General features: G+C 38.5%; 1 protein-coding gene across 1 annotated transcript in view; it reads right to left on the bottom strand.

Moving 5' to 3' along the window:
* The window catches only part of COL24A1 (collagen, type XXIV, alpha 1), a 129,173-nt gene that overhangs the window by 94,286 nt on the left and 18,516 nt on the right, over positions 1–16,371 (bottom strand). Inside the window, exons 5-9 of the mRNA XM_010006740.1 lie at positions 13,424–13,477; positions 9,230–9,283; positions 7,772–7,825; positions 1,452–1,496; positions 378–431 (exon numbers count right to left, since the gene is read on the bottom strand). Of these exons, the coding sequence (XP_010005042.1) occupies positions 378–431; positions 1,452–1,496; positions 7,772–7,825; positions 9,230–9,283; positions 13,424–13,477 (261 nt within the window). The remainder of the gene's footprint in view (positions 1–377; positions 432–1,451; positions 1,497–7,771; positions 7,826–9,229; positions 9,284–13,423; positions 13,478–16,371) is intronic.

The raw sequence follows: 16,371 nt of genomic DNA on the forward strand, positions 1-16,371 counted from the left end.
TACATTGGTGAAAATCAGGAGGAACTACACCAGAAGATACAGTTTCCTATTGTTTCAGGCCTTGAAATATGAAGATAAAACACACATAACCACAAGAGGTTTATGAAGGAGCATAAACTATTAGACATTCAATATTTTGGCAATGTCATTTATATATTCTACAAAGGTAGAGCATTACTCATCTAACCCATCCAAATGTAAGAGCCATTACCAAAACAGCACTACCTGTGAAAGAGATATATTTCAAGGATAAAGCACAAGATGTAAGCTAATATATTTATTAGTAGTTCCAAAAAAAAAGTCAGATATGGTACTTTTGCAAAAGAACAAACAAGAAAACTCCCAAAACTGCAAAGACATTAATGTAGTTACTGCACCTGCCTGCCAGGGTAACCAATTGCTCCAATATTGCCAGCCATTCCTGGAATTCCCTAAGTAGAAAATGAGGTAGGAAAGAGGGGGAAAAAAAACACACACACACAACAAAGAAACAAACAACACAAAAAACCACAGGTTTAATGTAATGTTAATGTTCTGGAGTTTATTTAAAATTTCTCTTAACATCTCGTCACCTGACAACTTCAGCTCATGAAAAACTGCTTTTTGAGCAAGCTACACAGCAACACCCTAAAATTTACTCATCATACATAAGTAACTTCAGAATTACTTTTCAGTGCAAGTGTCAGTTCTTTCCCCTCCATGATTACTACTTTTCACCTGCTACTTCTTCAAAGATCGAGACACTCTTCTCCTGATGTTAAGAATTACTTTCTTTGTTAGCTGGCTCTTTATTTCACTGCTAAATTATAGTTACCACAGAAAAATGCCTGTGGACCTATAAAAAAAAAAAAAATCACCTCTCATTCATTTAAGATTTGTGTATAAAACACATTAAACCATGGATGATGTTAATGAGTTTCCATCTCCCTTCAAGCATCTATCATCTGTTATCACCATTTCTCTTTCACTGTCATCCAAAAGGAGACTTGTGCTTCCATCTATTCTGCCATAAGGAGCCTTGTTGATGCTAACAAGAAGCATTAGCAATTGATGTCTATGAAATTTACATTGAGATTTCTCCTCAAACTGACATGGAGGTGAGAAAAAGCACTAAAGAACCATTTTCTATATGCTAGTAGATTTCAAATGAATTAAATCAGTAGACATTTTGAAAGAATACAAACTGCATCTAACAAGAATTTCACACCAACCTCTGCCAAGCCAGTGTGGTAGCTGAAGAAAAACAAGCTGGTTGTTTCCATTTTCATTTAGACCATTTTTTTGTTCAACAGTCATCTATAAATAACCTGAATTTTTCATCAAGAACTATCAATTATTTCCTTAAGCTGTCAATAATTTACACTGATTGCTTATACTGAGCTCTTATATTTATCCTTCTATCTTCAATTGTTGATCTGCAGAGTAGAGAGCGATGTGCTTCCATCTCTTACCTGCTCACCCTGTGGCCCTTGCAGTCCTTGATAACCCTTAAGACCCTGCAGGCAGAGAAAGAGATACATGATAAATAAAGTTAAACACACAAAACAGACCTTTCTTCCCTACTCCAATCTCCCATTATCAAGAGAAAAAATAACCAAAATTGTTTTCCTGCAGCATTAGTGTGGTTTGGATTTAGCAGCTTGCATGAAAGCTGAGTTAGAGAAAAGAAATCTTCAAGGCAGTTTAGACAATTTCAAGACATCAACACACTTAAAGATGATTCTGGACTTGTACACTTTTAAACAAAAGAGTACATGGGATGCTGTTCCCAGTTACTGCTGAAAGTGAAGAACTGGATTTGGCACAGTGTATTTCCCCATTGCAAATCCTTGCCACGATGCCTTTTCTGAACAAAGTAGTTCAGAGAAAGGGGGTATAAGTGGAGGGTCATCCCAGACTATTCTAGGATGCTCTCAAGACAGACAGACATTCCAGAAGACATATCCTTTTAAAATTAACATAGACCAAATTCCATCCCTTATACTATGGAATTTATGTTAGTAGGGAGCATTGCCTGTTTTTCATCCCAGATATCTTCCCTGTGGTGCTTGAATCATGAATCTGTCAAACTTTACTCCCTATGCATTGACCTTCTCATACATATTTTAGCTCCTATAAAAAAAAAAAGATAGAACTGAAACCTGCCATCTGAACCAGGACACTTGAAAGGGGAAACCTTCATCTTGGATGTCTTTACACTATACTAAACATATCCAGACAAGATGGCCTAAAAGGGAGGCTGTAACAGTTGCCTGATTGATGCAGAAGCCAAGTGTCTGGTCTCCACATCCCTTGCAAGAGGTACTGGGAATATGCAAGTTCCAAAAAGCTGCAGCTTGAAAGAGGAAGACCAAAACAATCCTTATTCTGGATAGAAATCTGTCATAAATTGACCTCAAAGACCTTGAGTAGCAGGAGTGTCTTGGCTGATGTCAAACATCTGGCTGCCTTGAGGCATGATGATACTCGTTAGTCAGTAGAGACTTGAAGACCCACTGTAATAAGATGGAATTCTGCAACTGATTTCAGCAGAGGTATCCCAAAGTTTTGGATGAGCTTCTGCATGACCACAGAAGTAATTCTGCATGGAAATAATTTTATTATGATATATACAATTAAAAGCTGGAATGATTTTACTTGGTGATTATTTTAGGTAATAGAAGAGAATGACATCTGTAAAGCTTCAAAATTTGCAATTTTGCTATTATAGGCTTGCTTGAAGAGTCTTGATCCAAAAGAGATGTACTCATTAAGAAACCCAAAGGTCTAATTTTCTCCAAACCCAACACAGCAGGTGTGCCCTTTCATTTTGCTAATCATACATAGGACAATGCCAGTTTGCAAAATTATCACCTATTCTGTTTTCAGTCCTCTACTGTAGATTAAGTCTAAATAATTTTTATATGTTATCTTGCATCTAAGGAAGCAGGTCTGCATTGCTGTCAGGGAAAAAAGTACGTAACACAGACATGAGGCAATCTTGGAGAAGGCAGTTAACACAAAAAATCCAAATTTATTATATTAATGCATGCTTAAAACCAATTTTTTTATTTAATTGCTAAAGCAGAACTAAATACACCGGCACAAGCCAGTAACTCACCTTTAGCTTTTAAAAACGTACCTCAGAAAGCCATATAGCTTTTACAATCCCTTCCCACTCGGTATTTAATGAGTTTTATCCATTTCAGAATTTTATCCTCTCTCTGTGCTTAAATGATCAACTAAAGTAGGCTTTGACAGAAGAGATCTCAGTAGTGTATTACTTTCGTACAAGAAGAAAAGGAAAGAAAAAGCTGCTATACAGAGAAACATTCAAGAAGTAGTTTATCACAGTTTAATTTGAACTGGGTCAGTTTAGCTCATTACCTTCTACATAGAAAGTCCTAAAACAAGGCACAAAACTGTGAGATTAAGAAGGAGGACTTATTAGTGGTGTTTATGTTTCTACACAACAGCATTTTACTTTTGCCAGAATAAAAATGCTCTGAATTAATATTTTAAAATAATATGTTCTTATCTTCATTCAGTCTTAACACAGCCTTAATTCACTCTAACTCACTTAATGAATGAAGCTAAACCATGCTGAAATGAATACTATTCCAAAGAAAGAGTTTTCACATTGGCGTTTGCCTATGCCTATGACATAGCTAGTCCTCTTAAAATTCTCAGTTTTTTTATTAATTTGGGTTTGGATCCCTGAGCACACCCATATAAATAAACCCAGTTTTTTTCTGAGCTATGATAAAAGTAAACAAGAAGAATACATGCACTGATTCACAACATTAACTACCTCCCAACTTTTAACGAAGATTTCATGCTCTGATTTAAAAGCTCAATATGGAAGAGAGAGATTTGAAATTTCCAATTACAGCAATACAGACTTCAAGCACATTAGAAAAAACATAGCAAATTGAATGTATACTTAGGTTTGCGTGAGAGAAAAATCTTTTACCACCAACCAATATGACTCAGAAAAGACTTCACAGCAAGTTTAAGTGTCTGAATTCTACCATATGCCTAGCACAGTGGGACCCAGACATACCAAAATGCAGATGTTAAGTCATAACAGCAAGGCCTATTCAAGCCAAGTCTTCCATCTTACTGCTGTTCATTGTGTTTTATTAAAAAGTTCTATCACAGAATCATAGAATGTTTGGGTTGGAAGGGACCTCAAAGATATCCCCTGCCATGGGGAGGGACACCTTCCACTAGACCAGGTTGCTCAAAGCCCCATCCAACCTGGCCTTAAACACTTCCAGGAAGGAGGCATCCACAACTCTTCTAGGCAACCAGTGTCTCAACCACCCCTAAAGTAAAGAATTTCTTCCTAATATCTAACCTAAATCTATCTTCTTTCAGTTTGAAACCATTAGCCCTCACCCTACCCTACATGCCAATTTCTATGCATTTGTTATGAAAATACATCTGGCACAACATCAAATCTGCTAGACACCTGAGAAATCTCTGTAATCTCTAAAAATCAGTAGGTGAAGTATTATACCTAATGCCACAATCATCAGCTACAGAGAGAGACTGATCTTTGAAAAGTGTCAGAAAAAAAAATAATTCTGGACATGGGGTAAGTCTAGCATATAAACAAATTCCTATGCACTGCCACATGAGCCCTTGCAATGCTTACTTATCAGCTCCATGTTGTCACTACATAACACTCAGTTTTGAAAAAACTTCGTCATTTGACAAATGGTTTGTTCAGGTTTCTTTACCTCCACAGATCCACGCTATCTTTTTTGCTCTTGTTTATTAACACAACTAAGATTTCAACCAGCATCTCTTAGGCAGAATATTCTCAGGAATTAATACATACTTCAAGGAAAAAAAAAAGTATACATAGAGAAGATCAACCTTTTCTCCATTTGATTCAGTAGAGGGATTTCTCTCACAGAGTTGAAGTTTCCTTCTGCTCAAGGAAAATTGCACTCTTTAGGAAAAGCACTCAGATACGTGATGGCATAATGTTGACATAACCACAGGTACTGATTTGAAACTTATCTGTCTTACTCTTTATAGGATACAAAAGTAAAGACAAAAGGAAATACAGAACTCTTCTTAGGTTGCAACCAAGTTTTTCTCCTTCAACTTGTCTCGCCATATTATACTTTAGCATGCAAGTTTTATCAGGATTTTATAGATCCAGATTCCCATTATTTACACATATGAAATAGGGAATAAAGCTAGCCCAAAAACTGTAGCCAATCTTTAAAAAAAACCCACACTTTCCAATGTCATTGTAAATTACCTGCAACACTGCAGTCATTCTAACGTATCCCAGGCAAGCTAACACCCAGGAGCACTGTCCTTTGGCCGACAATCTATCCCCCAGGAATCTGGCCTGGAGGGGCAAATACTTGCCTGTCTGGACAGTGGAATAGTACTTTTGGGGCAGAGGAGAAAGAAGTGGGCTACTGCTGTGTGGGGCCTCTAGACTGATACAAGGGAAGTTTTGAGTGCTGACTTAAAAGATGCTCCATTTACATGATTGTGCAACTGCTCTGGAAAGAAGCTTTCTCCTCAAACTAATCCTCATCTCCTGCCATTGCTTCTTTGCTTCAAAAGTGTCTGAATGGAACAGTCTTCTAAACACTTCATAAACATGTTATTTTCTGTTCTTATGCTAGAACAAATCTGGAGCACTCCCCTGAGCAACATTTGGCTTTTTGTACTGTGTTACAGCCATGAGAAATCTGTCACATTTCATATACAACCACAAGGATGCAGTCTCTTGACACATGGCATGTAATGAAAAATAAAGTCAACCATAATTATGTGTTCCCAGAGCCCTGATTATTAACATACATTTGTTTCACTATCTCACTGAGGAAAACTCACAAACCTATAGATTCTCAGCTTGATATAAAGAAATACACATTTTTTTTATTCTAACCCAAAACAGTATTTATTTAGTGCCCTTGTATTGCATTTCAGGTTTGAAAAATCTTTTTTTGGGGGGTTGAAAAGAATCTTTCCATGAAACACTCCTAACATGATCTCAGATACTCAGAACAAAACCAAAACCACAGAGAATATGGCTTCTCAAAGTAATTCATGTGAAAATAAAGCGGACGGAAACTGCACCCTTGTCTCAAACGTCCATAACACGTTTTTGTACAAATGACAAGTAATATTCCACAGGAATTCTAGAACCAGGCAAACTTTGATGGAGAAAGCTTGTTTAACAGTTTCCTCCACAGTCACAGCCACCACGGCGTGGGGCGATCACGCCCAGTGCGGGACAGCAGCTACTGCAGCACACCCTCCACTTCAGCTTCTCCAAGCCACCACTACAGCTAATGGCAAATGCATCATGAATTCCATAGAGGAAAAAACCTCACATTTCTAGGACTTCCAGGAAAACACTGACAAAAATCAATATGAAAAAAATTAGTTTACATTAAACGAATACAAATTTGTATTATAGTATTAAAAATACTTGGAAAAACATTGGAGTTTTCATTCACTATGGAATATCTCAGTTTAGAAATGACTCAGTTAACACAAGCTGACAGTCAAAACCAAATAAAATTTGGGGCACCACTAAGATGTAGGATTTTTTATTTTTCCATTTTATCTGGATGAGAAAATCTACCAAAAACATGCTATTTATTCAATATTATAGCAAATCCCCAGTAGTACTGGGGTACCAAACAAGAATGGAAGTACTCCATCTTTCTGCAGTTTTTTTTCTTGTAGCTGTTCTACTTCACAGCTACTTGTGCTCATAATGCTTTGAAAACAGTTTCCGAAATCACAATAAGCTAATAGCTTGTTTACTTACAGTAACTAAAGAACAATTACTTAAAACACAGTAAATTGTGGACTTGCCATTAAAAAAAAGTGTGAAATACGTGTAACTGTTTCCAGGTGCAGCGCTGTTCAAAAACTGGCATTCTTACAATCTGGGTCAGGCAGAAGTTACCTTAAACATGGTTCTAGTTAGTGTCTGATGTGTACAACATGGAAACAGAGAGTAAAATTTCCAGTGATCAAGTGAGCACGGTTCTCCACACAGTCTCTAACCCTCTGATAAGGAAAGAATTCTTGTGGCAGGAAGAGAGCATGATGGCCATAAGATTTTAATTTCCTTGCCCCCAGATGTCAGTCTCATAATCCAGAACAACTGAAAGCTGCTTTCCATCTAAAAAGTTTGTTTTTAAAATAAAATTAAAAAATCAAAACCCAGACTTTGTTTTTGGAGCAAAATTATAGACCTAATTAAATAAGAAAGTACAATACTTGGGGAATTTCAAGGTGGCCTAAGGTCAGTGGTGGCAAAAGCCATCAGTGTCCAGGCTGGTGCATTATCTCTAAACAGAGGGATGCAAATTCTTGTCACAGCTATGCATTTTCTCAGCTAGTAGAACTGTGGACCACATGGCTGGCAAAATAAACTTCCATATTCCCCTTGGTCCTAATTCTGTGATAGCTTCCTTTTCTGGACAGATTTTGACGATGTTTTGGTCAATCCTAGAAATTAATTCCTAGTAATTTTTTATTTTTATTTTTATTTTTAATTTTTATGCACTTTAAGATCAAGACAATGTTGAATGAAGGTATTTCTCCTGAATAACACTGCATATAAACTTTAGTTCCAATGCCATTCTGCTGCAAAGGAAGGTTTTGCACTGTTTGCCCTGGAGCCTGACAGAGTGATACTCACAGTACCAACAGCAGGCCTAAAGCCTTTCTGTTGCCTCTTGACCACCTGATAGCCATTGATTTGAGCCAAGAAGAATTACAATTATGAGAATCTTACCTTCTGGCCTTTGATCCCAGGTGGGCCTGGAAAGCCTATGGGGCCTGGATCACCCTGTAAAACAACAAAGTCCAGACCCACTCTGTTTCACTGGAACACAACACTGGCCCAGAAACATGAAGGACTTCTTACCTTTTCTGCATTCTTGGGCATTTGGTATGAAGAAGTACCTAATATTGTTTCATCAGGCATAAATGTTTTAATTTATTTTTAAGGAAGAAAGTTGAAAAGGCAATAGTTCCTTAACTGCAACCACCTGGTGCAATATGCATGCTCCTGCATTATACAATGTGGCCAAATCATTGCTGGAATAGACTTAAGTTCACTGCCTTACAACATTTTCTTTTAGCCAAAGTGGGAGAGAAGAAGCTATACAGTTATTGAGGTAAGTCTTCCCTCAGGAGCAAGTGGTTTCATCTCAAATAAACATATAGATGTAACTATTACTGTTTATAGTTTGTGTTACTGTTATGCCAACAGTCCTCAGCTCGGAATGAGAACACCTCATGTGCTGCTCGAAGCATGGCATAAAGCTAATCGGTGTAAAAGAACACCAGAGACTCAGACAAAGGTGTTATGGTGGCAGATGGCTATTTTCATTCAGTTATTTAATAATACTGTTTGCTTCATTATGGAGAGTGGTCCTGGAGTCCTACAGTGTTCTCTACTTTGCACAAATGTTCCACAATTGAATTACTAGCAAGTGCTCTCAATAAAACATAAAAGATATGCTAAAACAGTATAGACTAACACGAGAATGCAAACATGCAATTACATTTTTAGCATTATCACATTGATTTTGAAGTTTCATATGTAGCCAGAAGATTAGCAATCTAAAAAAGAAATATTCACAAGTTCTCAAGCCCACAATTTTGATGAAGAATCTTTTTAAATATTTATATTCAAATATTTTGTGCATAGACAGCAAACCACTAGTTTGGCTAAAGCAGCTTAACAGGAACTACCAGGAAAAGGCTCTAAAGTAAAAGGACAAACCTTAGCATCAAAAGCTTGTTTAAAAAAGCGGTTAAATAAAACACTGCATGCAATAATGTTTGGACTTGTCATCATCAAATTTTGTCTGTCTTACACAACTTTCTGGACTAATGCAAGGTACTAAATAAAATCACTATCCATACTTTATAATATGGGTGTGAACAGAATTATCTTTCCTTGTTCTAAAAGTACTTCCCTTTTAATTTTTTATTTTTTATAAATGAAATAAAATATTGAATTTAAGTTTCAGCTTTGAGTATAATTTTTTATTTGCCTTTGTCTCAGTAACTCACCTGTCTCTGCAGGTCTACACTCTTGGTCAGTCTCTTGTAATTAGGTGTGAAAATACACCAGTGTTGCAGGAAATACAAAGCAATGTGCTGTTATAACTTGTCTGAATATTAAACAAGATTTCAACAGAAGAATGGGACAGAAAAAACATGTTTCTAGAATTAATATTACCTTTGCCCCGCGTTTTGCCTGTCCTGGAGAGAATCCTGGGTCTCCTTTAGGACCCTGTTATAGAGTAATTAAGGAATTAATATCATCACAGAAGAGAATTGTTAATAATATATGTGGAAACAACTATTTTCAACTGTTACAGCAAAAGGAAGGGGAATGTTCACATAAAATGTACTTATTATTACAGATTTTTTTTCTCATAGCTTTTTCAGTAAATCAACAACAAAATATAACAGTGTGAGTTCACACTGGAATGAGATTTACATTTTCCAAATTTCACAATATCACAAAAATTTTGATAAGCAAACTTAACTGGCAAATCCAAGCAGGATTACAGCACCACCCCAGCTGAAATACTCTCCCCATGTCTCCATCATTTCAGGACACCACCTGTTCCCTGAACACTGTGCCCAATTATTGGGCTGTATTACTGCATCGACTATAACCTTGCCCAGGCTTCCCCATGCTCAGCACAACTGCCCCATGCAGCCCAGACATCATGGCTGGGAAGGATGGAGCTGTAAACATGCAGCAAAAGCCTCTAGTCAGTTACAGAATCACAGAACCATTATGGTTGGAAAGAACCTCTAAGATCACCAAGTCCAACAATCAACACACACACAAAAAAAACCACAACAAAACCCCACAAACCTGGCCACTAGAGCATGTTCTGAAGTACCAAATATACATGGCTTTTGAATACATCCAGGGATGGTGACTCCACCACCTCTCTGGGCAGGCTGTTCCACTGCCTGACCACTCTTTCAGTACATAAATTCTTCTTTATAACCATTCTAAACCTTCCCTGCCAGAACTTCAAGCCATTTCCTCTGGTCCTGTTGTTATTTACTTCGGGAAAGAGGCCAGCACCCACCTCACTACATTGCCCTCCGTAACTACCTTAAAGGTGGTTGGAAGTCTCCCCTCAGGCTCCTTTTCTTCAGACTAAACAGCCCCAGTTCCCTCAGCTGCTCCTCATATGACTTGTTCTCTAGACCATTCACCAGCTTGGTTGCTCTCCTTCCAACACAATCCAGCACCTCAATGTCCTTTTTAGAGTGAGGGTCCCAGCACTGAACACAGTATTTGAGGTGCGGCCTCACCAGAGCAGAGAGCACAATCACTTCCCTACTCCTACTGGCCACGCTATTCCAGATGCAAGTGAGGATCTTACTGGCCCTCTTGGCCACGCGGACGCACTCCCAGCTCACATCAAGCTGGCTGTCAATCAGTGCCCCTTCTGCTGGACAATCAGACCCTTTTCTGCTGGTCAGCTTCCCACCCACTCTTCCGCAGGCCTCTAGTGTTGCAGGGGTTGTTGTGACCGACTGTTAATTACTTCCTGGCAAATGAGACAGCTCATCACTCTTGGGCAAGAATGAGCGTCCACACCCAAGGCTGGGCCGCAGGGAGGGAAGGACTCTGCCCCCTCATCCTTCTCTCCCATTGCAGATAAATCCCCGCTGCCAGGCGAGGCGCAGCCGGGGCTGCTGAGGAGCTGCAGGGGCTGTGTTACTGTGGCCACGGGCAGCCCTGCCACTGCAAACCCACTGCCCTTAGAACAGGAGTCACCAGCAATAGGCACCTTCTGAGACAGCTGTGCATGACCTGCGTCACACTGACTCAGCAGTCACCTGGGGAGCTCCCAGAGCCACAGGCTGAGACCACATTCATGCACTAATAACTGAAAATGCAATAACTGTGGATGAAATAGGGAACCCCTTGGTATAATCCATACTAAAAGCTGCATGCAAAGGGCACTATCATTTCACTGACCTGCTCATACGAACGGCACAGACCACAACAGTACTCTTGATTGCAAAGCTGTAGTGTAACAGTGGGTGTAACAAACATCAGGATCTACTCTTCTCACTCAAAAATATATTTTATGTAGCCAAGGAAATAAATGTTGCTATTAAAGTTACCCCACAGCAACACTAGATTAAATAAGATACGTGCCCTTCATTGAAAGAGATTGAAAGTTGAGAAAATCAGGTATTTAGACATGGCTGTCACAATCCCACCCTCAGATGCAGCGCTGGGTGCTCAGGGGGACACAAGGCTGCCCAGTGCTCAGCCACATTACACCTGCAGCACACGGGGCTTGGGCTCGACCTTTCCTGGGGCCTGATCCTCCCCTTGCTCATCAATCACTGCAGATCTGGGGTTATCCTTCCCCCTGCAGTTAGCTTTGTACCTGTGAGACCACCTGAGACACTAAGCTTGTTGAATACTAAAGACTGGAAATATGGCAGAATTAATCTGTTGTGTTAAATTGATGTGTCAGGTCACAGAGAACACAGCTCTGCAGCGTGGCAAGAGTTATCCAAGGATTTTCCAGCTGATTTATCTTTTGGAAGGCAAAGAGTTATATTCCTTGAACAACTCCAATCCGTCTTCTGCTTCCTTTCTCCAACCCACACACATTAAACTAAGCATTGTGGTGAAATTGTGATCAGCTTTTGGTTAATTAAAATACAGGCCTTCTGATAACTTACACATCACCTTTCCTTCCCCTTACAAGCGTAATTAATTATAATTATTTTTAAACTAAAAAACAAAGAGCCACAGTTACGCATGGCCTTCAGTTGTGGATTAACAACACACCACCACAGATGTGAGGATAAAATAAACTGATTCATTTTTCAGAAAGGCAGGAATACAGCCAAACCTCTTGAATACTTTTAAATTTCTCTAAAAACACCCATCAACTGTTTATCAGGAATTAAATGCTGAGGATATCTGCTATTGTCTGGAACTGCTAGCACATACTCTGGATGGACACTGTCCTGTAAGGCTATAACCTAATGTTTTTCCATGCTTCAAAAGCAAATGCATTAGAGGATGCTTCAGCACAGGAGGGAAGAACACACATCTAAAAGGCAGAATGAAATTCTGCAAATGCCAGAAAATTGTTGCAATTCATCTGGGATGCTGTAAGATCAAACAACAGTGTGTTTCATGTCAGTTTACATGGTCAGACAGTGTGTTTCGTTTCAGCTTATATGGTCGGTATCAGTCAACTGGATCTTCATGGTCAAAACTTGGTAAGCACATGGTTGATTTTTATTTAATGTTTCAGAAGATACTTACATTGAAAAAATAATTTATAGTCTAACAGAAGTTAAAGAGACCACTAAGCACCTAGTAATAATATATATATAGGTACATGCACATACATAGAATTCCTTCTGTTCTTAAAGTCATGGAGATAGCTACAGAATTGATCAGAATTAGGATCCAGTGGAGGGGAAAAATACATTCTAAAACAAACCCTAGCAGTAACAGGCATTCTGTTATACAGTCAACATAAATATTGTAAAAATTAATTATGAATCTCTAACTTTAACTGTTCCTATAGAACTAGATAATAATAAAAGCATACACACAAAGTCACTTGATTTTACAGTGTTTGACACTGAAAGCTTTAATAAATTTCTTTTTATGTCCTCAAGCAGTTTTTAACATCTGTCATGACAGGTCAGATTCCTGCCATTAGGAATCATACTAAAACAAACGGTTGCTGCTATTTTTTCCTAACGTATCTATCAAATTGTTCAAACCAAATATGAGTTGAAGGCATTCTGCAACTGCACAAATCTGTCAAATCTATTTAAAATGCCTGTGTTGCACAAATTGGAAGGATTTCATTTGAGCTTCCAGTCTATTTTTTCTTTGGTTTCAAATATCACATTAATAAATCTTCAGAAAATTATTCTAGCATATTAATCAAGTGATAATGTTCAAAATACTAGAATATTTAAATATGAAAAGTCAGGCACTGACAAAAAAGGGAGGAATTATTAAAGAATTACAGCCTATTTTTCTTCCTTTTTTTTTTTTTAAAGCAAAGCAAAAGTTTACAGCAATTAACTCTTTATTCTCATTACAGTTTATCAAAGAGGCTGAGCTGATTCACAGGAATCTTTTGAGAAGCACAGACTATCTGCATTGACAGCAGTTTCCAGGTTATCATTCTGCACGCACAGAGTTTTATTTCCCCCTGAATCAACCGCTGTTTTGTTTTGATTTGAAGTTCAATTTACTTGATTACATTTAGTTAAAATATGTTTATAGTAACAGTCTCCATCTGTAAAACAAAGAAGGTCAGTTGCTTCTGTTACAGGAAACAGTTCTTTTTAATGTGATTAACAAGCTAATGTATTTACATGGAACATGCATAGTTTAACTCACCTTTGGACCTGGCAACCCTGGCAAACCTGGATTACCATGTGGTCCTGGAATACCCTATAAAAAATGAAAACAAAACACAACAACAAACAAACAAAAAAAATAGTGGGATTATTCAGTACTCCACTGAACAAGTGTGAACAGTTTGCAGAGAATAATTTTACTGCATCATTGTTGCTTTTAGAAGCACTGGTTGGTATTCTCAAGAAATAAAATATGTACATCTTAAAAAATTAAAAGTGAAGTTGAGTACTTCTCTTTCTTTTAAAAATCTCAGTTTCTGTTGTCTGCCCAAGTACTTCTTAACAGGTGTTTTGCAGAGTCACTGTAATCTTGCTCTCCAGCTACAGAACTTGGAGGCATGGGATAAAAATCAGAAAAATCACATTCTGAGGTATCCATTACATTGCAAAGAGACGAAAGTGGATCAGTTCCCACTGACTTAAAAGATGTCTCACAGCAATATATTCTACCTTCTCTAAATAAATCACAGACAAAAACTCTTCACCAACCCGATTCTCCCACAATGTAGAAAATGGACTTGTTACTAGAAGATATGAACTTAAACCATTCCAGGAGCAGAGCAGGTTACCAGGACTATCTACGCCTTCCAGGATAAGTTTCTGTTTCTGAAATACACTCAGCAAACCTCACTCCTTGGCAAACTGCACATCAGGGAAAATATTTGCCAACAGCTGTCAGCAGCTGTTCATCTTCCAAACACTGAAGGACCAAACTGGTGAAAACCTATTCCTGGTAAGATGGCAAAGCAGCTTTTGTTGAATTCACTAAGGCCAAAACGTCACTCAACCAATTAATCCAAATACAAAAAACCAAGAATCCTTTTCAGCTTTCTCATATATTCAGTGGTCTCACAAAAAAAAATAAGTGTTTGTCTTTCCATCACATGAGACTGAACTTGCCAGTTACACCTTGCAGTAACAGTGAGAACTGTACCTGTCAAATGCTCCCTCTCACTAATGAAAATGTCACCATAACTCCACAGAAATGCTAATCCCATGTGGGTTAGAGAGATTAATTTGGACACCAGCAACTTCAGAGGTGCTCTCAGGGATTTTAGGAGAAAGGAAACACAAAAAGTGCCAATGTAGCTAAAGTTACTCCTAGACTGGCTATTCGAAATATTATCTCAGGGTAAGGTACTGCAACTCAAAAGTGCAAAAGTATCCTTGTGAAAAGAGAGACACTGAGAGAATTTAATCTCATCACTAATTCTGAGATTGCTGAAATCATTACTGAAAAAACTCAGAAGAAGCTACAACATGTAGAATACCTTAACTGTCAGATGTGGACCTCTCTGACATCAAAACCAGTTTTAAACAGAAATCTCCAACCATTAGTCAGGCACCGATACCATGCCCAAAGCGTCCAACCCCACATCAGTTTCTGTCAGGATCTGAAGAAGGCCTGGGCAACGGGACTCTGCACTCTGCTGCTTCAACACCTCAAATCACATTTTGGGATAAAAAATGGCAGCTCACATGAAGGCAGACTGAAGTCACAGGGCTGACTGGTAGATGTGGACACATCATCAGGGTTTTATATGCCTCTTGGCTCAAGAAACTCCACTGCCATTCCATGTATCTTCACTAGCTGTACTTGCTTGAATTTGTTAGTATTGTTCAATCTAAAGAGCACTAGCATTTTAAAACATTATTTCTTTGATAAAACCATTTTACAAGATTTCTAGGTCCATATAAGTATGTATTTTATCTGGTATATGTAAATATGTATATTTATCTGGTAAATATTAATTTTGAACATTCCCATGATTTTTCAGGCACCCTATTGTAAGCTGTCTCCTCTTATCAGAAAAAATATGCTACTCAGTAATTAATGCAGAAAACTCCTACAATAAAGCAGTGTGCTCTTAAGTACTCTACACCTGTAAAACAAAAAGACCTGCAGAAAACACAATAACAACACAAAAAAACCCAAAACCAAAACAAAACAAAAACCCCACACCACAAAAACCTGAGATATAATTCTTAGCACCAGGCACAGCTTTAAACATATGGGTAGCCTCCTTCCAACATAAGACAACTTCTCATTTCTGAAGATCTACCCGTATTAGTGGAATCCTGCCTGCGACAAAAGAAGCAACCTCAACAGAGGCACCTTGCAACATAAAAAGCAGAGTTGTAGAAACTGTCAACTCTTAATGTAGAAAAGGTAGTTTGAAAAAAAGACCCAAGAAGCCAGAAAGATATGGATTAGAAAGTATGCTTTTCATTTTATACTTTTAAATGCATCTTGACCACTACCCTATCTCCAGCTGCTCTAAAGCACTAGCCCAGTTTTCAGCCTGTGACCTGTGCACTTTCCTATCCAGTCAGATCAAGTTCCAAAAGCCAATAAGGCACATGGTGTTCAACATGCTATTGTGGAGCAGCTTATTTAAACGTTCCTCAAAGGCTGAGTCAAAACTCCTCCCACACGTCTGCTGAGCCTCCATGTAAACTACTCCCCTTTACCTCCCACTTGCAGTTTGCCTAGATGAGCAGATGCCATCCATAACCATTTACATCCCCAAATACCACGGTCTGAAATCTTGTACACAACAAAAGCTAACCTGTTCCCTCCAGCTGCCCTTCCCCTTAAACTCCTCAAGTCAGCCATGACCCCAGGGACTCCTAAAGCATATTTTTGTACATAATTGTGCAAGCAGAGATTTACCACAGAGTATTTACATTTATTTTTTTTGGTGTAGTCCTTGCACTGGCACAGGCTTCTCCTATGCTCTTGGCAGCTGGGACACGGGTTTCTACTCATGGCAGCAAAGCCTGTGCTCTGTCCCCTGGCACAGGGCAAGGCTGATGTCCCTGCTCATGTTGTAGTGCACTCAGTCACACAAAAGAAATCCATGGTTGCTACATTAGTCCACTCTTTGGCAAATTACCCAGATCTGTTACCTCTTTTGCTAAACTGCT

Source organism: Chaetura pelagica, unplaced genomic scaffold (genome assembly GCF_000747805.2).
Source record: "Chaetura pelagica isolate M959 unplaced genomic scaffold, ChaPel_1.0 scaffold69, whole genome shotgun sequence".
In the NCBI taxonomy this organism is placed as follows: domain Eukaryota; kingdom Metazoa; phylum Chordata; class Aves; order Apodiformes; family Apodidae; genus Chaetura; species Chaetura pelagica.